We start from the raw sequence: 20,814 nt of genomic DNA, 5'->3' as shown, positions 1-20,814 counted from the left end.
TAACGGTCACCGCCGAAGTCGGACATCTCATACTTAGCGGCTTGGTCCATCGCTTCACTCAGCGTTACGGGGTTCTGCAGCTTGACGTAGGCTTGGGCCGCGCGGGTGAGACCATCGCAGTAATATCTGACTTGGTCAACCTCGCTCATGTTCTCGACACGGAAATCTGTGATGAGTACTTCGCGTTGTAGTCCTCAATATCACTGATCTGGCGGAGCTTCTGTCGCAGCACCGTTTGGTGGGTCGAAGCTGCAAAATTCGCGAGGGCGTCGTGAATGAATTGACCCCACGTCTGGCCCTCCGCAGGCGTTCTCGAAGCCCAGTATAGGAACCACCCCGATGCGGGCTATTCCATTGTCGTGCCGGCGATTGCGGGTAGCTTGTTGTTGGTGTCTGCGGCGTCATGGTCGTGAATGCGACACAATGTTTCTACTTGGAAGACTCACTGACGGACGTCTTTGCCACGCTTGCCCTTGAACTTGGGCAGCCCATTCGGGACCCTAGGTTTGTGCTCTTTCGGCTCTGACTGGGGCCCTAGGCATTTGCTTGAAGCACGCCAATCTTAGCTTGCAGCTGAACAAGCTGTAGAGCCAGCTCGGTCTGGGTTCTCCCTTGTTCGGTCGCCGTGTCCTGGGAGGTGTGGGGCGTTGCAGGGGGCATAGTCGCTAGGTCTGACCAACAAGTGCTACCAGTATATCAGACTGGTAGCCTAGAGAGATAGAGAGGAGGAACTCGAGGTCTGGCTTTGGGAGCAGGAGGAGCAAGCAAAAGTGGTCTCTCCCAACCCAGCGCCTAGCAGCCACCACACAGTGCCGCTGCCCCTGTATTGTATATATATCCTGTCAAATCATATCAGGGCTGCGCAGGCTTTCACCTGTATTTCCTATATTTATACAGTTTTGCTATTGATTAAACAAAAATGCTGGAGCTTCAGTGCGGAAAACTCTTATATTTCTTGTGTTTACTATTGTGCATTGCAGTTATTTTGTCAGCGTTCTTAAGCGCTAAAAATGGCAGCGTCATACGTACATGTATGCGAAAAAAGTTGCTCCCTAATATTTAGCTTAATGTTTGTCGAAATCACCTGCATACACTTTACGGCCACGATGCCTTTTGTTTGCGAAGCGAACTGCAGCATACGTGCCAGAATTGCAGTTTCAGAAGTGCAATTATGGTCGCTTTACTGAAAACTATTCGCTCTTATTTTAAAATAATCTTAATTTTGATGCATTAGGATAAAAAAAAGAGCGCGCCCTATTTATAAGACTTTCCAGATTCTAGCTACAGATTCATGGTGGTACATTCGGTACAGGCAAAAAATGCGCTCAAGCAGCAGCCCATCGAGCGCTATGGCACGGCCTCTTTCGTAAGTTACTCGCATGATACTATCATTTCGGCGTAAATATGTGTTTCTGACGCTTTGAGCGTGTTTCATACAGCTCCAACTCGACGTCAATGACGTCCAAGGAATACCTTTTTGGCTATATAAAGCAACATTTTGACCAGGAGACTGAGAACTGCCGCGAGAGAGACCGCAATCCAGCACCTGATGTCCAGGTCAATCCTGGCGATGCTATTCAACTGCAGGACCAGCTACGCCGCCTGAAACGTCGATGTGCTAAGCTGGAGCGGAAGCTGGAAGAGAAGGAGGCGGATAAAGAGCAACAGCAATTGGATTTTCCTCTTCTAATGCACGAGACGATGCGCAGTCTTCGTTCACTGGAGAATAATCAGTCCGATCGAGCAGCAAGCGCGTCGGTAGGTGGCGCTTGATGTTGCCTTCATGATCCGCATTAACAGGGTATTGTAGCCTCTGTCCCACTCTGTGATCAGTAGCATGGCCCACGAGAAAATAGATGTGGATGCTCGTATCCACGAGTACGAGCAACAGGTGCGTCAATTCATTATCTATGGAGAGAAGGTGATGTGGCTGACTGTTGCGTTTACAGATTGCGGAGTTGTACGAGGAGAACCAGCAGGAAAAACTCAACAACGAAATGCTTAACGAGTGCCTTCGTGAACAAAAGCATGCCAAGGCGAAGCTGATGAAAGCGTGCAAACACGTCAAGCAGGAACTTCAAGCTGTGAAAGATAGCGGACTTAGTCAAATGTTGGTGGATATGGAGGCACGTTGTGACGCCTTGGAAAAGGAGAAAGCTCGGATAACGGAAGCCCTATTAGCTGAGCGCTCTTTGGTAAGCGAACCGAAGTTGTAGTTACTCTCTCATGCTGGTTCTGCTAATAGCTAACGTGGCCTTTTTTACAGCGTGCGGGGCAAGAATTACAACAACAAACTACTGCCAAGCAACTTGAGGAGTTAATATTGGAATCAACCAAATGGGAAGGTAGGCAGGCGGCTTTGTATTGACTATCCTGTTGAATTTCTCAAAACGCATGCGGAACTTTCGAAAGGTATCATCAGTAGGAAAAACGACAAGCTACAACGGTCACGAGATCAAATATGTGAGCAGCAGCTAACTATTGAGAACCTAAAAGCTGACTTGAAAAGCGTGGAGCAAAGGTTTAACCGTCCTCGCGAACGATATCGACAAGAAGAGGTGCGTGTTCTCAGAACTTAATTCTTACGAGATGGTGATCGTTGTAATAACGTTCACGAAAATTTGGAAACCAGGCTGAGCAGCTGATAGCGACCATCAGCGTACAAAGAACAAAACATGAAGAAGCTCAACGAGAACTGCAACGACTTCAAACGGAGAACGACTTTTTGCGCGAGCAGCTAGCTTTCCGACACGAAGGGCGAGTGCATGGAGTGGAGAATTCCTCGTGTGGTGCTCAAGAGACATACGAAAACCTGCTTATCCAGGTACGAGTTTGCAACTAAGTATTGATGTCTTGTCATTGAGTAGTGCTTCACTTTCTCTTCGCACCCCTTATTCAACAGGTTCGTTTTATTAAAAAGAGGCTGCGCGCATTAAAGGAGCTGGTGCAGGTCTACGAAGAAACAAGTATCGTCGACATCAACTTGCTTGACGAAGATGATCCGTTTCACAAGGTTCTACCCGGGGACGACACTCTCGTTGCTCACTCTTGTGGAGAATTCGCGATGCAGCTTTCCGGGAGTGTTTTGGAAGCAACTCGGTATGTGTCCGAGCTACAGCAGGTCGTTGAAGACGCTTCGGCGCATCTAATGGGTAGTACTTGCGCGTTGCAATAATTGTGTTATTGTGAAGTATGGTTTTGTCGTGAACAGCACTGTGCATGTGCATGTATTAATAGTAGTCAGTCCACGCGTTCATTATTTTCCTAAAACCTAACCAGCCTTGTTTTGTACTATTAATACAATCCGTCACATTCACCATGCGTCCCATTTGGATTACGGTATCTATCATGTACACTCATAGACCTCCTATACAGCATTTATCGCTAAGTACCCAAAGCTGAAATTGGATAATAAAATATCACTATCTACAAACATAACTCTGTCTAATGTCATTTAGCTAATCCAGTTTCGATCGCGCCCCCTCAAAAATCTTGCATCACTTCAAAAAGAGACTCGACATGAACCAGTTTACTCTCGTTGCCGTGACCGCGGTACTGGTGGCCCTCTACCACAACTACTTCGCACCACAACCCGCAGTATGGGTGGCGCCCTCGCAGCTTAAGCTCACGTACTTTGCTGGGCCCGGCCGCGCTGAGCTGTCGCGCCTAATCTTGTCAGCCGGCAACGTAGCATTCGAGGACCAGCGCTTGGACCGAGACGCTTTCTTGGCCATTAAGCCCACTCTGCCGCTCGGCCAGGTACCAGTACTCGAGGTAGACGGTACCACCTATAGCCAGAGTATGGCCATCGCCCGCTACGCTGCCAAACTCACGGGTCTGTACCCGCAGGACCCACTCGAGTGTCTGCGCGTGGACATGGTGTCCGAGTCGCTCGTTGATGTAAAGACGCTTATCTCGGAGATTGCATACCGTACTCCGGACGAAGCTGCTAAGACTGAGAAGACAAAGAAACTGCTGGAGGAAAGCGTGCCTAAGACATATAAGCTGCTCGAGGAATTCATCCAGAAGGGACCCTTCTTCCTGGGCGACAAGATGACGTACGGAGATCTGCAGCTCTACGACCTGACTAAGAATGGACTCGGTAACTTTGCGGGGTTTTCGCTGAGCAAGTATCCTAAGCTCACAACGCTCGTGAGTAAGGTGGAGTCTAATCCCAACGTGGCGGCTTATCTCGTGAAACATCAACAGTAGACAAGAACAGGGGTAGGATGTGTATCCATATTTCTTGCCGTACTCTGGCTGAAAAGGTATTACGGGTAGTATTACTTGAAGTTCCGGTAATAAATACCTTTTATGATTGATAGCTGCAATTCTTAACTCTCGCACCAATGATTTACTGTACGGTAAAAGATTACTGATCACGTACGTCATCGAGGTTACCGTAGAAAACCAAAATATGTACCGTAACCGATAGTCTAAAGTTTGTTTTAGACTATACCCGTTACGCAATCGTGACTCGATGATGAGTGACATCATCACCGGACTGCGGCACACACAGAGTTCATTTGCAAATTCGCTCTACCCCACTCAACCCGACCACGATGACCCAGCCTCAGCTTAAGCTCACCTACTTCGACGGCAAGGGCCGCGCCGAGCTCCCACGCTTGATCTTCAACTATGCTGGCATCGCCTTCACAGACGACCGTATCACGCACTCTGACTTCGCGGCGCTCAAGCCGACACTGCCGTTCGGCCAAGTGCCCGTCCTAGAGCTGGACGGCACGGTTTACGCCCAGAGCGGGGCTATCGCTCGCTACGCTGCCAAGATCGCTGGCTTGTATCCGAGTGATGCGACCGAGGCTCTGAAGGTTGACGTGTTCTCGTGCTCGCTGGAAGACCTCGATGGCCCCATCGTGGATTTCATGTTTAAGACGTCGGATGAAACCGAGAAGGCCCAGAAGAAAAAAGTGTTTGTCGAAGAGATGGTGCCCAAATATTTTGTTGCGCTCGAGAAGATGGTGGCTGGTAAGTTCATCCTTGGCGACAAGCTGTCGTTCGCCGATTTGCAATTCCTCGACTTCGTTGACAACAAACTTAAGTGGGCGTTCCCTGACTTCAAGGTGGACGGCTTCCCCAAGCTCACGGCGCTGCTGAGCAATGTCAAGGCGGAGCCCAAGATTGCCACCTACCTGTCGAAGCAGTAAGTTTCACCCCATACTTTCCGAGCGTAGTGAATTAATGCAGACCCGGTAACTCTAAACATGATAAAAGTCCTTTCCGCTGCATTGATGAATACATGTACTTGAAATCAGCTTTATTGGCCCCGCCTTCCGATATTTAATAGTAATATCTATTTAGTAGCTTGTAGTACCCAACAAATCTTATCCTTCGAAGTTAATAGTTTTCGCTAGATACGCTTCGATACACGTGCTAGGAGCTTACGGACACAAACACTTGCATTCAACACACAGGCAAGACTCGCTATGTTTCAGGCCAACGAGGCTGCATGTAGTGCAATGATTGCAATAGGTTCTTGCCGGTGGTGGAGTGGCACTGCCACTGGCAGTACTGAAAGCTGAAGCATCCTTTCTCGGTACATATTGATCCTAACCTTTCAGGATCACGTGTCCTACGAGACCACGCATGCGTCGTACCTCACAATGATGTACACCATGTACACTGTGTACCACACGTGCATCTTGAAAAGGGTCTCAATGGACCATTATTAACTCAAGCCACTGCCAGCATTCAATCCAATGCGTTTCCAGTTCCAGCCAGAACTAAGGACTTATAAATTAAGTCATCCCAATCCTTTTTCATATGATTTGCAGTACTACAAGCTGTAGTACTACAGGCTGTAGTACTCTGCAAATCATATGAAAAAGGATTGGGATGGCTTAATTTTTAAGTCCTGTAGTACATACAGCCCGCAATGCTCTATCCAACAAGACCCAGACTAAAAAAAAAATTTGACGCGGGCTCATCTTGACGAAGTGACCAACAATTACCGACGATCCCCATAACTGCTGTGGATACACAACAGATATGATGCTGTTCTACTCAATGTCACTATTAATAGTACTGTATATTGCTCAAACGGGCGTGCTCATTATTTTCCTAAAACCTAACCAGTAAAGGTTTGTACTATTGATACAACAATTCATCAACTGTCACATGGGACGTGTTCTACATGCGTCCCATGCAAGCTTGTTTGGATTACGGTATCTACCATGTACACTCGTAGACCTCCAATGCAGCATTTATCGCTAAGTACCCAAAATTAATATTGGAAATTATAAATTGCTATCTACAAACATAACTCTGTCTAATATCATTTAGTTAATTCAGTTTCGATCACACACACCCCACCCCGCAAAAATCTTGCATCGCTTCAAAAAGAGACTCGACATGAGCCAGCTCACTCTCGTTGCCGTGACCGCGGTACTAGTGGCCATCTACCACAACTTGTTGGACATTGATGTAAGAGCCAGCCAACGGGCAGGCGACCGGAAGCCAGACCTCCAAGGACCTTTACGCAAGTGTCGAGTCGACAATGTTAAGGCACGACATTTTGACTTGGTTTTAATATTGGAACCAATCAGATCAAGCGTAGGCGCGTGTCTTTTCAGGTTATTGTGTAGTGTGCATGTAGAATCCAACTAAAAACTCTTTTGAATATATTTCTCACTTTCACTTCTACCTTCTGCCGAGCAAGTGCCCAAACAACAGGTTTTGAGCCCAATTGTCAACAATTCAGATGCAGACGCTGCTACGAAGGCAGTCTTCGCCTCCCCGTCGACCACGAAAGGGGCAAAGAACATCACGAAGAGAAGGTCGCGCTGGACGCTGGAGCGCTCGCGGCTCTGATCACCGAGCTCACGGCCAAAGTGGACAGCTTAGAGCTGTCGCTGGAGACGCACCAGCAGCGTGCGGCCGTTACACCACCCGGTCGGGGGGCTGGGTTAGACCAGAGCATGTACCGTCAAGCACTGCAACACGGAGGCAGCTTGGGCATGCAGCGCATGCAGCTGCACGAGCTCGGTGCGTCGAACTTCGGCATGGGTGCGCAGCCGCCTGGGGGTGTATGGTGGTCTTGGTGCTGGGCGACAAGCAGGAGGTACACCGTATCAGGCCCAAGAAGCAGCTCAGCAGGCGCCACAGCAACAACCGGCTGCGCAGTACCAAGCACATCGGCCTTCGTTGCTGCACCTCAACAAGAGAGTGCCGCCTGCCAAGGATGCGAAGATCTTCATGCGAAACTTCGAAGGCAGCGAGGTCTACAAGGGACTTGGGAGCGGCTTCGAGCAGTGGGCGCTGCTGTTCATTGAACAGATCGAGATGGCGGAGCAGGCGTGTGGCTAGGCCTGGCCTGAACGCTACAAGGTGAACAAGTTCGATCAGCATCTACGTGGTAAAGCGGAGCCCTTCTTCCAGCAGCCTATCATGCGCTGGTGGGCCGCGCAGCCGACGATCTGGTTTGTGATGAAGCCGATGCACTTGTCGCTCAAGCGGGCGCTCTAGACGCAACAAAGAATGAAGTTTTTTGGCGCGAAGAAGGACCCGTCGCGATCGTGGAGTGAGCACTTCTTGTTCTTAAATGCCCTCATGATAGCAACGAACGCGTCACCAACGCTAGTGCTGGAGAACATCGTCAAGTACGCGGACCCGGACTTGAGGCACGCCTTGATGGCCAAGTGTGAAATTACGCGGCCGGATCTTTTCCAGCAAGCGAACGAACTGGCCGTTTAACCGATGAAGATCGAGCGTCAAATCAGCTTGGTAAGGAAGTCGTGAACGCAGTGGTCGAGTCCCAAGAGGAAACGCGGCGATACCACAAGTGCAAGTGGGTTGGACACCTGAAGAAGAACTACTCGGATCGTTCTGCAGGAAGCAGCAAGGGCCAGCCAGTAAAGTTCGCACTTGCCGCCGGTAACGACGTCAAGTCCGTGAGCGCTACGAGCTGGATTCTGGAGAGCGGTGCCAGCCGACATCTTGTCAATGATCCTGCGCTACTGGCTAACGTAGTGTAGTGCTCTAGTGATGTTACCGATGGGACAGCGATGAACGTAGCCAAGAAAGGATCGGTGATTCTGCGAGCTATTGTCGACGGAGTCGCGGCTGATGTGAAGCTCGGTGAGGTCTACTACGCACCGAAACTCGCGCAGAATCTGGTATCATACGGACGGCTGATAGCGAAGGGATGCTCTCTCACCTAGCGCAACGGAAAGTTGGCGTTGATGAAAAGCAACGACGTGGTATTCCATGTTAATGTGAAGCACAACGGACTTGACTCGGTAGCTACGAGCAGCGCGAATATGGAGCAGCTGATCATAAACGTAGTGGACACAAGTACGGACACAGCCTCGCCGGTCGTCGCCACGGACACCTTAATGGGCTTCCATGCACGTTTCGGTCACTTGGCATTGGACACCATTGAGCGTATGGCAAATGACCCCGCATCCGGCATCAAGATATTGAATCGTGACCGGAAGCCCTGCATGGTTTGTGCTCAGGGTAAACAGACTCAAGCGAATCAACCGAGTAAGGACACCGGGGAACACGCACCGATCGACAAAGTCGGAGGGGTCATCTGCAGTGATCTGAAGGGTCCCATGACGCCACTTGACCACCAAGGTAGCCGCTATATGGTTAACTTCATGGATCTCAAGTTGAACTACTGCAAGGTGTTCATGGTAAAGAAGAAGAACCTAGCTGCATAGAAGTTAGAGGCCTTTCTTGTCGAGTTCGAAAAACGGCTCCACGTTCGTGTGCATGTTCTCCGCACGGACGGTGGAGGAGAGTACCGATACGTGCTACGCTTCTGCAAAGAAAACGGAGTGGCTCGTCAGGTGTCAGAAGTCGGGTATCAAGCTGCAAACGGCAAGGCGGAGCGGATGCATCGCACGGTTCTTAACATGGCTCGGTGCATGGTTTTCAATGCAGGATTGCCGCTGAGCTTCTGGGGTGACGTGGTTGAGTACGCGACGTACGTGCTGAATCGAAGCTTGTCACGCGCTAACGAGGGTCGGAAGTCGCCTCTAGAAGTGCTGACTGGCGAAGCACTAAACCTTCGCGACATAGTCATGTGTAGATCAAAGTGCTCCGTTTTTTTTTACGCTGGAAAGCGCGCCATGAAGAAGAGGGCGTGTGAGGGCGTCGTCGTCGGCATGGACGAATCGACCAAATGGTACAGGGTGTACCTGCCTTCGGAGAACAAGGTGAGTCATGTAGGCATGTGCAGACAATCCGCGCGTTGGAGGAGAAATCCGATGTGAAGACACCGACTGCTCAAGCTCCTAGGACGACAACGCCACCGGCATCACGTTCCACACCACGAAGACCTTGTCGCTGACGCTGCAAGTCGCGCCGCCGTGCTGAAGCTGATGGAGATGTGGAGGTTGACGAGTCGAGGCTGAGCACTGAACCTGTGGCTTTGACCGTATCCGAAGTTGAGGATGTCAATTCTCACGCGGATGGCCCGGAACCGGAGAAATACAGGCAGGCGCGGAAGTGCGCCGAGGCAGAGCTTTGGGAGGCAGCTGAAAAGGAATAACTTGAACCTCTTCAGGCGAATAGCACGTGTAAGCTGGTCAAGTTCGAGCCTGGTAGCATTCGCTTGCATACTAAGTGGGTGCACGAGAAGAAACGAGCAGGCACGGGTTTAATACTAGTCGCCTGTGGCAACGAGCAAAAGTTCGGCGCTAAGTTCTTTCTCGTGTTTGCGGCTGTAATTACCATGACTGGTGTCAAGGTCTTCTTCGGCATTGCGATCATATGGAAGGTGTCTGCTAGACACGCCGACATTCCTAACGCGTATGCAAAGACGAAAACGGAGGAGGTATCGAGATTTTGCTGTTCGTCCCCGACGGACTCGTTATGATGGAGGAAGAGCTGAAGACGCTCGGAGCTGAGAGCGTGGATGAAGTTGGTCTACTTCTTGGTCAGAGCCTTTACGGTTTGAAACAAGCAGGACGCCTTTGGCATGAGCACCTTCATCGCGAACTGGTCAAGCTTGGGTTCATCCAGTGCATTACGGACGCGTGCCTGTACTTCAAGGCTGACAGCGGCGGAATTACGGTCGTCGGAACGTACGTGGATGACCTGCTGGCTACTGGCACGGACGAGAACAGGGTTTCCCAGTTCTTGGCTGACATGTCTGTCCTGGAGCTCAAAAGATCTCGGTGTTGCCAGCAATTTTTTTCGGATGCGCGTGCAGTACGACGAGCTCAGTGGCTACAGGGTTGACCAAGAGGCTGCAATCGTCGAAATGCTCACCAAGTTTGGATTGGACAAAGCGAATTTGGTGCTATCTTCGATCGGAGGAGAAGGCGCGGCAGAGTCAGATTTGGCAGAACTACTTCCGCATGCGGCAAAGAAGATCGCGTCAGCAGGGCCGACGGTGACAAATTTCCAGTCACTGGTGGAGAATTTGCTGTGTATTGCGAGATGCACGCATCCTGACATTATGTCCGCTGTACACTGTGCAGCGCGACGGATTCATGCACCAACGATGGCGGATTGGAAGCTGGCTAAGCGCATCGCCAGGTACCGGAGTGGCACCCGATCGCACAAGATGGATATGTCTGGCGACGACAATGCAAAAAGGCTACCACTACGATTGCGCTCGTATACGGACGCCGACTTTTAGCTGACAAGAGCAACCGCAAGTCTGTGAGCGCGGCAATCATCCAAGTAAACGGAATGACGGTGTCGTGGCAGTACAAGATGCAGAATTTCGTGGCACTATCGACGACTGAGGTGGAGTACGTCGCTGCGACAGTGGGCGCTCACGAGCTACTCGGGCTGAAGGAGCTACTGGGTGAGCTGGATATCGCCACCTGGTTGCCTATGGCATGCTGACGGACAACCAAGCGGCTATCGTGCAAGTGCAGAATGAAACAAGCTCGGCCAAGGCGAATCACGTGGACGTCAGGCCAAGTTCAATTAAGACTGCTCCAAGAAGGGCGTCATGGTGCCAGAGTATGTGGCTAGCGCGGAAATGCTTTCCAACCTGCTGGGAAAGGCGCTACCGGCGCCACGGGTGAAGGAGCTACGGGAGAAGATCGGACTCGTCGACATCGAGTGATTCAGGAACCCCGGGCCTCTGGGGAGGAGTGTTGGACATTGATGTAAGAGCCCGCCAACGGGCAGGCGACCGGAAGCCAGACCTCCAAGGACCTTTACGCAAGTGTCGAGTCGACAATGTTGAAGGTACGACATTTTGACTAGGTTTCACTATTGGGACCAATCAGATCGAGTGTAGGCGCGTGTCGTTTCAGGTTATTGTGTAGTGTGCATGTAGAATCCAACTAAAAACTCTTTTGAATATATTTCTCACTTTCACTTCTACCTTCTGCCGAGCAAGTGCCCGAACAACACAGCTATTTCGCACCGCAACCCACAGTCTGGGTGGCGCCCTCGCAGCTTAAGCTCACGTACTTTACTGGGCCCGGCCGTGCTGAGCTGTCGCGCATAATCTTGTCAGCCGGCAGCGTAGCATTCGAGGATGAGCGCTTGGACCGAGACGCTTTTGTGGATAATAAGTCCACTTTGCCGCTCGGTCAGGTACCGGTACTCGAGGTGGAAGGCACCACCTATAGCCAGAGTATGACCATCGCCCGCTACGCTGTCAAACTTACGGGTCTGTACCCACAGGACCCGCTCGAGTGTCTGCGCGTGGACATGGTGTCCGAGTCGCTCGTTGATGTAAAGACGCTTATCTCGGAGATTGCATACCGTACTCCAGACGAAGCTGCTAAGACTGAGAAGACAAAGAAACAGCTGGAGGAAAGCGTGCATAAGACATTCAAAGTGCTGGATGGATTCATCCAAAAGGGACCCTTCTTTCTGGGCGACAATACGACGTACGGGGATCTGAAGTTCTACGACCTGACTAAGAATGGACTCGGTAAGTTTCCGGGGGGTTCACCGAGCAGGTATCCTAAGCTCACAATACTCGTGAGTAAGGTGGAGTCTGATCCCAACGTGGCGGCTTATCTCGCGAAACATCAACAGTAGATAAGAACAGAGGTAGGATGTGAATCCATATCTGTTGGAATGTTTTTTTCTTGCCAGGACCCCTGGATAAAAATGTATTATATTACTTGAAGTACCGGTCATATATATATATTATGATTGATACTATCAATTTAATAGCTGCAATTCTTAACTCTTGCACCAGCCGATTCCGGTGATTTACTGTGGTTACTGATCACGTACGTCATCGACGGTACCGTAGCACACCAAAATATGTACCATAACCAATTGTCTAAACTTTAGACAATCGGTTGTAAACTTTAAACGCGTTACGCAATCGTGACAACATCTCCGGACTACGGCTCACACAGCGTTCATTTGCGAATTCGCTCTACTCCACTCAACCGATCGCAAGCCGACCACGATGACCCAGCCTCAGCTTAAGCTCACCTACTTCGACGGCAAGGGCCGCGCCGAGCTTTCACGCTTGATCCTCAACTCTGCTGAAATCGCCTTCACGGACGACCGTATCACGCATTCTGACTTCGCGGCGCTCAAGCCGACACTGCCGCTCGGCCAAGTGCCCGTCCTAGAGCTGGACGGCATGGTTTACGGCCAGAGCATGGCTATCGCTCGCTACGCTGCCAAGATCGCTGGCTTGTATCCTAGTGATGCGACCGAGGCTCTGAAGGTTGACGTGTTCTCGTGCTCGCTGGAAGACCTCGATGGCCCCATCGTGGATTTCATGTTTAAGACGTCGGATGAAACCGAGAAGGCCCAGAAGAAAAAAAGTGTTTGTCGAAGAGATGGTGCCCAAATATTTTGTTGCGCTCGAGAAGATGGTGGCTGGTAAGTTCATCCTTGGCGACAAGCCGATTTGCAATTCCTCGACTTCGTTGACAACAAACTCAAGTGGGCGCTCCCTGACTTCAAGGTGGACGGCTTCCCCAAGCTCACGGCGCTGCTGAGCAATGTCAAGGCGGAGCCCAAGATTGCCACCTACCTGTCGAAGCAGTAAGTTTCACCCCATACTTTCCGAGCTTAGTGAATTTATGCAGACCCGGTAACTTTAAACATGATAAAAGAAAACATGTTACTGATCACTGGCCCCGCTTTATTTAATAGTAATAATAATTTATTATCTTGTAGTATTCAAGTACCGGTAATACTGCTAGTATAATAGTTTAGTTCACAAAATACGCTCTTGCCTGGCATTAGTGCATGTGCTTAAGAAACGGATGCGCCCTATTAGAGTCCGGACTATATCTAATAGTGCCACACAGAGCGGACTTTATTATATACGGGTGAGGATTTTTTTGGTCTGACTCTTTCTAAGCGTTAGTTTTTATGTAAGTGGGTCCTTGAAACTCTTATAGATTCCAATATCTCCAGCGTGCAAGTAAGGCGTGAGGCCACCAGGCACGACACACATCGAACACTTTTCGAAGAGCACTTAGCTTTTACAGCCTTCTATATGGGGGCTCTCATGCTGTACCGAACCAAGCATTTACGCTCACCGTGCATCACAAATGGAATAGCCACATCAATCCACTTCTTGAGCAGCTCGCTATCAACCCAAGCTCGGGGTTGGTGTGCCACGAAAAGTGGCCCTGACTTTTTTTTTTTCAAAAGACGGTGAGTATTTTCCTTTCGGCCTGTTGCCGGAAAATTGTTCCTCTCTGTTTAATGAATGGTCAGTAAGTTTGTAATACTGTAGTAGTTTCAAAAAAGACTCTATTCGGGAGAGGCTTGTATTTAATAGTGCAGACATGTAGCACCCCACAGAACACTATTCGGAAGGGGGCTTTTATTCGGGCGCTTCCGTTAGTTATAGCTGCAGGAACTTACCACTTGCATTTAACGCACAGACACGACTCGCTATGTTCCAGGTCAACGAGGTTGCATGTAGTGCAATTATTGCAATACATGTAGGTTCTTACCGGTGGTGGAGTGACACTGCCACTGGCAGTACTGTAAGCTGAAGCATCCTTTCTCGGTACATACTGATCCCACTCGCTTCACCACGCATACGTCGTACCTCACAATGCTGTACACCGTGTCCACCCTGTACCACGTGTATCGGTCCACAATGGGCCATTATTAGCTTCTAGCATTTAATATAAAGCGTTTCCAGCTCCAGCCAGAACAAGATAACATTAAAATTAAGCCATCCCAATCCTTTTTTTATATAGTTTGCAGAGTACTACAGCCCGCAATGCTCTATCCAACAAGTCCCAGACTAATTTTCTCTTGACGCGGGCGTGGTTTCAGGTGTGATCAGCTAACGTCTCAAAGGAGCCCTCCTCCTGGGCAGTTAGAACTGGTGATGTTGCTACCACCACAAGCGGTGGCATCGTTCACCTGGGGTCGACTTAGCCGAGGTGGGTAGCCCTCCGATCGACTTGTTTTATTAATGATTAAACAAGAAGTGTTTGTCTTGGAAAGATAGCACCTCGTAAATGGGGAGTTGATCATTCAACATTGATTATTACGTTATTAATCTACCGCGTTTCCAAAACAGTGTAAAGTGTCAACTCCTCATCTGCAAACCTTAGTAGCTGCTCGAGTTGAAATGGTCGGCCGTCATTACCCTGGCCCAGGCCGAAGAGAATACGTGCTTGAAGACGTTCTCCTCCGACGCAAACAGCTGCACTGCCTCCTTAAGCTCGGGAGCCGCCAACAACGCCAGATCCGTGTCCATCATGTACACGTCCTTGCCGTCCGCCTTGAACTCCTTCTCGGACACCTCCGTCCACGTCTCGTTCAGGAGAATCTGGAAGTACTCGTTCGATAGCGTGAGCGAGTTGTTGCTGTACGAGCCGCTGTAGCCCAGAATCTTCTGCTGCGCCACGCTGCGTGGACGGCCAGCCAAAGCGACCGCTTCGTACGGAGACACGCCGAGAATCTTGATGTTGTCACGCACGGCGATCAGGGTCGTGTTGTAGTACTGACGCGGAGCCAGAATTTCCGTGCCGTTGCCGTTCTCAGCGTCTGTACGGCCACCCACGAAGTCGATGGTCACGTTGCCTGCATCCTCCAGGGCCACCTGGCCCGCCAGCACGATCAGGTCGGCCGTCGACAGCGTCGGGTACGATTCCTTTACAGGCTCAAGCGCAGCGATGATCTGGTCCACACCTGCGTTCACCGGCCAGTCCTTTTCTGGCAAGAAGCGGATGCGAGCGCCGTTGCAGCCGCCGGCGTAGTCCGTGATACGGAACGTCGAAGCGCACTGCCACGCAGCATGCACGAACAGAGCACCGTTGTACGGCGTGCCGTCATTGCTCGAGTCGCTTGTCAGACCGTCCACGGACGTGGTCAGCAGCGAACGGATGTCCGAATGCACGGCACCGAAGTCCGGCAACGTAGCGGGTGTTGGCGGCAACGGGTTCTGGAATGGCTGAGCGGGCGGCACGTTGTTACCGCGACAGCGAGCCACTGGGCCCACATCGCGCGACATCAGTTTGTACCAGGCGTGCGAGAATTCCTCGTCCAAGGCGGTCTGGTTGGTAGCAAACTCGAGTGAGATGTTGTGATAGCTCGGGTCGTGCAGCAGGGCAATGTCGGCAGTCAGCATGCGCACGGGCGGCGTCGTATCAGGAACGGGACGCCATTGCACATGGCCACCGGGGCCGTCGAACTTCTCCCACTCAAGGCTAGTGAGACCCTTGAAGTAGCCGTTGCCCCACTTGGTAGGCGTGAATGTCCATGCGCCTTCGAAGCCGCTCGTGAACGTGTTGTTTCCCTTGCCCTTGAGCGTGCCCTCACCGCAGTTCCCGGCCAGGGGTTCAGAGGGTCTTGTGTCGGATCGGGCCCAGGGCCTGTCGGACAGGCGCCGTGCGTTTTGCCGAAGGCGTGCCCGCCGCCGATCAGCGCAACCGTCTCGCGGTCGTTCATGCCCATGCGCTCGAATGTATCGCGCACATCGGCCACCGATCCAACCGGGTCGGGGTTGCCCATGGGGCCCTCGGGGTTCACGTAGATAAGACCCATGGTAGTGGCCCCCAGAGGCTCCTTGCACTGGCCGTCCACGGCGCACGGAGCGACACTCTCCTGCTCGGGCGTCGGGCCCAGTTGTAGACTACTCGTACCGTCAGCGTCGTCGCGGCGACCGCCACAGAAACCCAGCACAGGGCCACCCATGCTCTCGATAGCGACGTCGCCTGACAGCACGATGAGATCACCCCACGACAACGCGTCGCCGTACTTGAGTTTGATGGGCTCCAACAAGTCGAGCGCCTTGTCCAGATTGGTGTTGTCGGCCCAACTGCGTTCCGGGTTGAAGCGGATGCGACCACCGTCGCAGCCACCGCGGCCGTCGGCGCGGCGGTATGATCCATTGCAGTGCCACGCCAAACGGATGAAAAGACCACCGTAGTGGCCGAAGTCGGCGGGCCAGAAGTCCTGCGAGTCTGTCATCAGATGCAGGAGATCCTCCTTCACGAGCTCGTAGTCGATGACATCGCAGTTTTGAGCGTCGTAAAGCTCGTTTGAAATCTGGCGGTCCACCTGGTGCACAGCGGCGACTGAGTCGTATCCGAACGGACAGCTACCAGCGCTGGCGTCACTGGGCAGACTTGCGAATGCGGCAACGAAGGAGGCGAGGCGAATGTTCATCTCGAATCGGATTGACTTGTGGCCTCCGAGGTGAAACGAAAAGTGATCGGTCCTACTTCTTTTCTTGGTTGCGTTGGCTACTGGTAAAATTATCGCTGTTTGATTGTTTTTGCGTAGGACATTGGCAGTTTAATCAAGAAGCTTGATTCAAGATTAAGTCTGTACTGGTTGCGTGCTGTAAAATCATTTTGGCACGTATTATACATGTAAGCTACAAGTACCGGTAGCTCTAAACGGGACGGACATGGACCCACGGAACATGGGGCGACACATTCGGTATTTACCGCACTGAATGGATATCGCTGACTACATGTACCGGCAAAACCGAAAAACGAGGTTTATTGAAAGCACGACTTTCGAGGTTTTATAGCTTCATCTATTATAGCTTCATCTGCCTACGTACGATTTAAATCGTAGCCTTTTATTGGGTGATATTTTGCGTATCTTGCAAATGATTCGCGAATAAAGGACTCTTGATTAGCCAATCACTTAAAAAAATTGATACAGAGGTGGAACTTAACTTCTTGGCTTCTTTACCTGGCAAGTTCGTTTTGTAGTTAATGCTCGCTCATCGAAAAGTCAATATAACATAGCCATTGTTCCCCCCAAAAAAACATCTTGGCTTCTTGGAAAAACCTCAAGAAGCGTGCTCTTCATTTGCTCCTGAAAGACTAATTCATTAATATCCTCATAAATATCAGATACGGAATGCATTCGAGATAAGCGCTGTCAGCCTACATGTATACTTATGTAAAGCAACTAGCCCGCGCACCACGTAAAACAAATCACAACTTGAAATTATGGCGATATGTAGGGTTTTGTGTTGTAGAATCCAGTGGAGTAAATGGCTCTACATAGTTACAGAATTTGATGTACCCAAAACGAAAAGGTATCAGGTGCACTTGCGACAGCGCATGTCTTAAACAAGTGGATTCCGTTGGTTTATGGATTCTCACATGGAGCTTAAGTCTTTACAGACCATTTGCTTGTATTCAATGACTTGAAGCAAACAACGCATCATTTGCGCCATTATTCTCTGTGATTTATTACGATTCGCAAGCTCAGTTTTATGTGTCTTTGTTTTTTAAAACAATATTTTGACCTTTACATTTTGAAGATTCTTAAAACTGCATGCTTTTTTATTTTTATAAATATTACTAAAAAGTATAGCGGTAGTTTATTGACGACGCGTTGGACACAGCTCATTTATTACGTCACTATTAATAGGCAATTCGTCAAGATAGCATTATCTGACAAAGGCGGATTGTAGATCCCTTCAACGTCGTTTCTTCTTGTGTTTGGTGCGCTCACTTCAACCATGTGTACATAATGTATAAAAAAAGAGCTGCCCGGTGAAAAAAGGTGCGCGATCGGAGCTGTTGCGCTCCTGACGTGGGGTTATCGTGGGTTGGGAGCAAATTGGGAGTCCCAACTTGGGACTCCCAATTTGCTTCATAGCTTGGTACGTGCCAGAGTGGTCGGTATTTCGGACGAAGTGCTTGCAAATTGCAATTACCCAAATATATACCGGTATCGCGTTTTTCTTTGTACGTTGCCGAATAAAAGCAAAGCAAAGCATACTACAGTACTACACCATTTTCCGGATTGTGTTTTGCTGTTTGTACAGATGTATTGCTGACGCCCGACCTTTCAGGCATTAGTTAAACAGTGCATGTCCATTCTGCATAGACATTCAAAATACTTGTACCGGTAGACCATTTTTTCACTGTACTTGCGGTAAGTCATACTTTTCGTTTCACCTCGGAGGCCACAAGTCAATCCGATTCGAGAAGAACGTTCGCCTCGCCTCCCTCGTTGCCGCATTCGCAAGTCTGCCCAGGGACGCCAGCGCTGGTAGCTGTCCGTTCGGATACGACTCAGTCGCCGCTGTGCACCAGGTGGACCGCCAGATTTCAAACGAGCTTTACGACGCTCAAAACTGCGATGTCGTCGACTACGAGCTCGTGAAGGAGGATCTCCTGCATCTGATGACAGACTCGCAGGACTTCTGGCCCGCCGAGTTCGGCCACTACGGTGGTCTTTTCATCTGTTTGGCGTGGCACTGCAATGGATCATACCGCCGCGCCGACGGCCGCGGTGGCTGCGACGGTGGTCGCATCCGCTTCAACCCGGAACGCAGTTGGGCCGACAACACCAATCTGGACAAGGCGCTCGACTTGTTGGAAGCCCATAAAAACCAAATTAGGGGGTCCCTTTTGTCCGGGGGGTGACTTCATCGTGCCGGTCAGCCGACGTTCCTTTCGAGAGCAAGGGTGGCCCTTGTGTGGGGTTTTTGTGGCGGTGGCCGCGTCGCCGCTGACGGTTCGAGTAGTCTACAACTGGGCCCCGACGCCCGAGCCAGGAGAGTGTCGCTCCCGTGCCCCGGTGACGGCCAGTGCAAGGACCCTTCTGGGGTCCACTACCATGGGTCTTATCTACGTGAACCCCGAGGGCCCCATGGGCAACCCCGACCCGGGTGGATCGGTGGCCGATGTGCGCGATACATTCGAGCGCATGGCCATGAACGACCGCGAGACGGTGGCGCTGATCGGCGGCGGCCACGCCTTCGGCAAAACGCACGGCGCCTGTCCGACAGGCCCTGGGCCCGATCCGACACAAGACCCTCTGAACCCCTGGCCCGGGAAACTGCGGTGAGGGCACGCTCAAGGGCAAGGGAAACAACACGTTCACGAGCGGCTTCGAAGGCGCATGGACATTCACGCCTACCAAGTGGGGCAACGGCTACTTCAAGGGTCTCACTAGCCTTGAGTGGGAGAAGTTCGACGGCCCCGGTGGCCATGTGCAATGGCGTCCCGTTCCTGATACGACGCCGCCCGTGCGCATGCTGACTGCCGACATTGCCCTGCTGCACGACCCGAGCTATCACAACATCTCACTCGAGTTTGCTACCAACCAGACCGCCTTGGACGAGGAATTCTCGCACGCCTGGTACAAACTGATGTCGCGCGATGTGGGCCCAGTGGCTCGCTGTCGCGGTAACAACGTGCCGCCCGCTCAGCCATTCCAGAACCCGTTGCCGCCAACACCCGCTACGTTGCCGGACTTCGGTGCCGTGCGTTCGGACATCCGTTCGCTGCTGACCACGTCCGTGGACGGTCTGACAAGCGACTCGAGCAATGACGGCACGCCGTACAACGGTGCTCTGTGCGTGCATGCTGCGTGGCAGTGCGCTTCGACGTTCCGTATCACGGACTACGCCGGCGGCTGCAACGGCGTTCGCATCCGCTTCTTGCCAGAAAAGGACTGGCCGGTGAGCGCAGGTGTGGACCAGATCATCGCTGCGCTTGAGCCTGTAAAGGAATCGTACCCGACGCTGTCGACGGCCGACCTGATCGTGCTGGCGGGCCAGGTGGCCCTGGAGGATGCAGGCAACGTGACCATCGACTTCGTGGGTGGCCGTACAGACGCTGAGAACGGCAACGGCACGGAAATTCTGGCTCCGCGTCAGTACTACAACACGACCCTGATCGCCGTGCGTGACAACATCAAGATTCTCGGCGTGTCTCCGTACGAAGCGGTCGCTTTGGCTGGCCGTCCACGCAGCGTGGCGCAGCAGAAGATTCTGGGCTACAGCGGCTCGTACAGCAACAACTCGCTCACGCTATCGAACGAGTACTTCCAGATTCTCCTGAACGAGACGTGGACGGAGGTGTCCGAGAAGGAGTTCAAGGCGGACGGCAAGGACGTGTACATGATGGACACGGATCTGGCGTTGTTGGCGGCTCCCGAGCTTAAGGAGGCAGTGCAGCTGTTTGCGTCGGAGGAGAACGTCTTCAAGCACGTATTCTCTTCGGCCTGGGCCAGGGTAATGACGGCCGACCATTTCAACTCGAGCAGCTACTAAGGTTTGCAGATGAGGAGTTGACACTTTACACTGTTTTGGAAACGCGGTAGATTAATAACGTAATAATCAATGTTGAATGATCAACTCCCCATTTACGAGGTGCTATCTTTCCAAGACAAACACTTCTTGTTTAATCATTAATAAAACAAGTCGATCGGAGGGCTACCCACCTCGGCTAAGTCGACCCCAGGTGAACGATGCCACCGCTTGTGGTGGTAGCAACATCACCAGTTCTAACTGCCCAGGAGGAGGGCTCCTTTGAGACGTTAGCTGATCACACCTGAAACCACGCCCGCGTCAAGAGAAAATTAGTCTGGGACTTGTTGGATAGAGCATTGCGGGCTGTAGTACTCTGCAAACTATATAAAAAAAGGATTGGGATGGCTTAATTTTAATGT

At 51.3% G+C, this 20,814-nt stretch overlaps 6 protein-coding genes across 6 annotated transcripts; 5 read left to right on the top strand and 1 right to left on the bottom strand.

Moving 5' to 3' along the window:
- Nucleotides 1-1,319: 1,319 nt before the first annotated feature.
- Nucleotides 1,320-4,302, top strand: PITG_05583 (glutathione S-transferase, putative; the record flags this gene model as incomplete). Its single annotated transcript, XM_002999163.1, has 8 exons — nucleotides 1,320-1,366; nucleotides 1,440-1,758; nucleotides 1,811-1,891; nucleotides 1,950-2,195; nucleotides 2,267-2,345; nucleotides 2,682-2,824; nucleotides 2,951-3,099; nucleotides 3,468-4,302. 8 exons carry the CDS (start codon nucleotides 1,320-1,322, stop codon nucleotides 4,210-4,212), a joined length of 1,809 nt encoding a protein of 602 aa, XP_002999209.1.
- Nucleotides 4,303-4,541: 239 nt separating this feature from the next.
- PITG_05582 (glutathione S-transferase, putative) lies at nucleotides 4,542-5,246 on the top strand (the record flags this gene model as incomplete). The annotated part of the gene is made up of 1 exon (XM_002999162.1): nucleotides 4,542-5,246. The coding sequence occupies one exon, from the start codon at nucleotides 4,563-4,565 to the stop codon at nucleotides 5,163-5,165; it is 603 nt and encodes a 200-aa protein (XP_002999208.1).
- Nucleotides 5,247-11,568: 6,322 nt separating this feature from the next.
- On the top strand, nucleotides 11,569-11,979 carry PITG_05581 (uncharacterized protein; the record flags this gene model as incomplete). Its single annotated transcript, XM_002999161.1, has 1 exon — nucleotides 11,569-11,979. The coding sequence occupies one exon, from the start codon at nucleotides 11,569-11,571 to the stop codon at nucleotides 11,977-11,979; it is 411 nt and encodes a 136-aa protein (XP_002999207.1).
- Nucleotides 11,980-12,361: 382 nt separating this feature from the next.
- Nucleotides 12,362-12,955, top strand: PITG_05580 (glutathione S-transferase, putative; the record flags this gene model as incomplete). The annotated part of the gene is made up of 2 exons (XM_002999160.1): nucleotides 12,362-12,728; nucleotides 12,810-12,955. The coding sequence occupies 2 exons, from the start codon at nucleotides 12,362-12,364 to the stop codon at nucleotides 12,953-12,955; spliced, it is 513 nt and encodes a 170-aa protein (XP_002999206.1).
- A 1,533-nt stretch (nucleotides 12,956-14,488) lies between these two features.
- PITG_05579 (catalase-peroxidase, putative) lies at nucleotides 14,489-16,581 on the bottom strand (the record flags this gene model as incomplete). Its single annotated transcript, XM_002999159.1, has 2 exons — nucleotides 14,489-15,622; nucleotides 15,703-16,581. The coding sequence occupies 2 exons, from the start codon at nucleotides 16,549-16,551 to the stop codon at nucleotides 14,489-14,491; spliced, it is 1,983 nt and encodes a 660-aa protein (XP_002999205.1).
- Nucleotides 16,582-17,421: 840 nt separating this feature from the next.
- PITG_05578 (catalase-peroxidase, putative) lies at nucleotides 17,422-20,505 on the top strand (the record flags this gene model as incomplete). Its single annotated transcript, XM_002999158.1, has 5 exons — nucleotides 17,422-17,447; nucleotides 17,822-17,852; nucleotides 18,450-18,730; nucleotides 18,801-19,202; nucleotides 19,246-20,505. The coding sequence occupies 5 exons, from the start codon at nucleotides 17,422-17,424 to the stop codon at nucleotides 20,414-20,416; spliced, it is 1,911 nt and encodes a 636-aa protein (XP_002999204.1).
- Nucleotides 20,506-20,814: the final 309 nt, after the last annotated feature.

Source organism: Phytophthora infestans, genomic scaffold (genome assembly GCF_000142945.1).
Source record: "Phytophthora infestans T30-4 supercont1.7 genomic scaffold, whole genome shotgun sequence".
Classification (NCBI taxonomy): domain Eukaryota; phylum Oomycota; class Peronosporomycetes; order Peronosporales; family Peronosporaceae; genus Phytophthora; species Phytophthora infestans.
The sequence above is the reverse complement of the archived record's forward strand: the minus strand, read 5'-3'. Positions and strand labels throughout refer to the sequence as shown.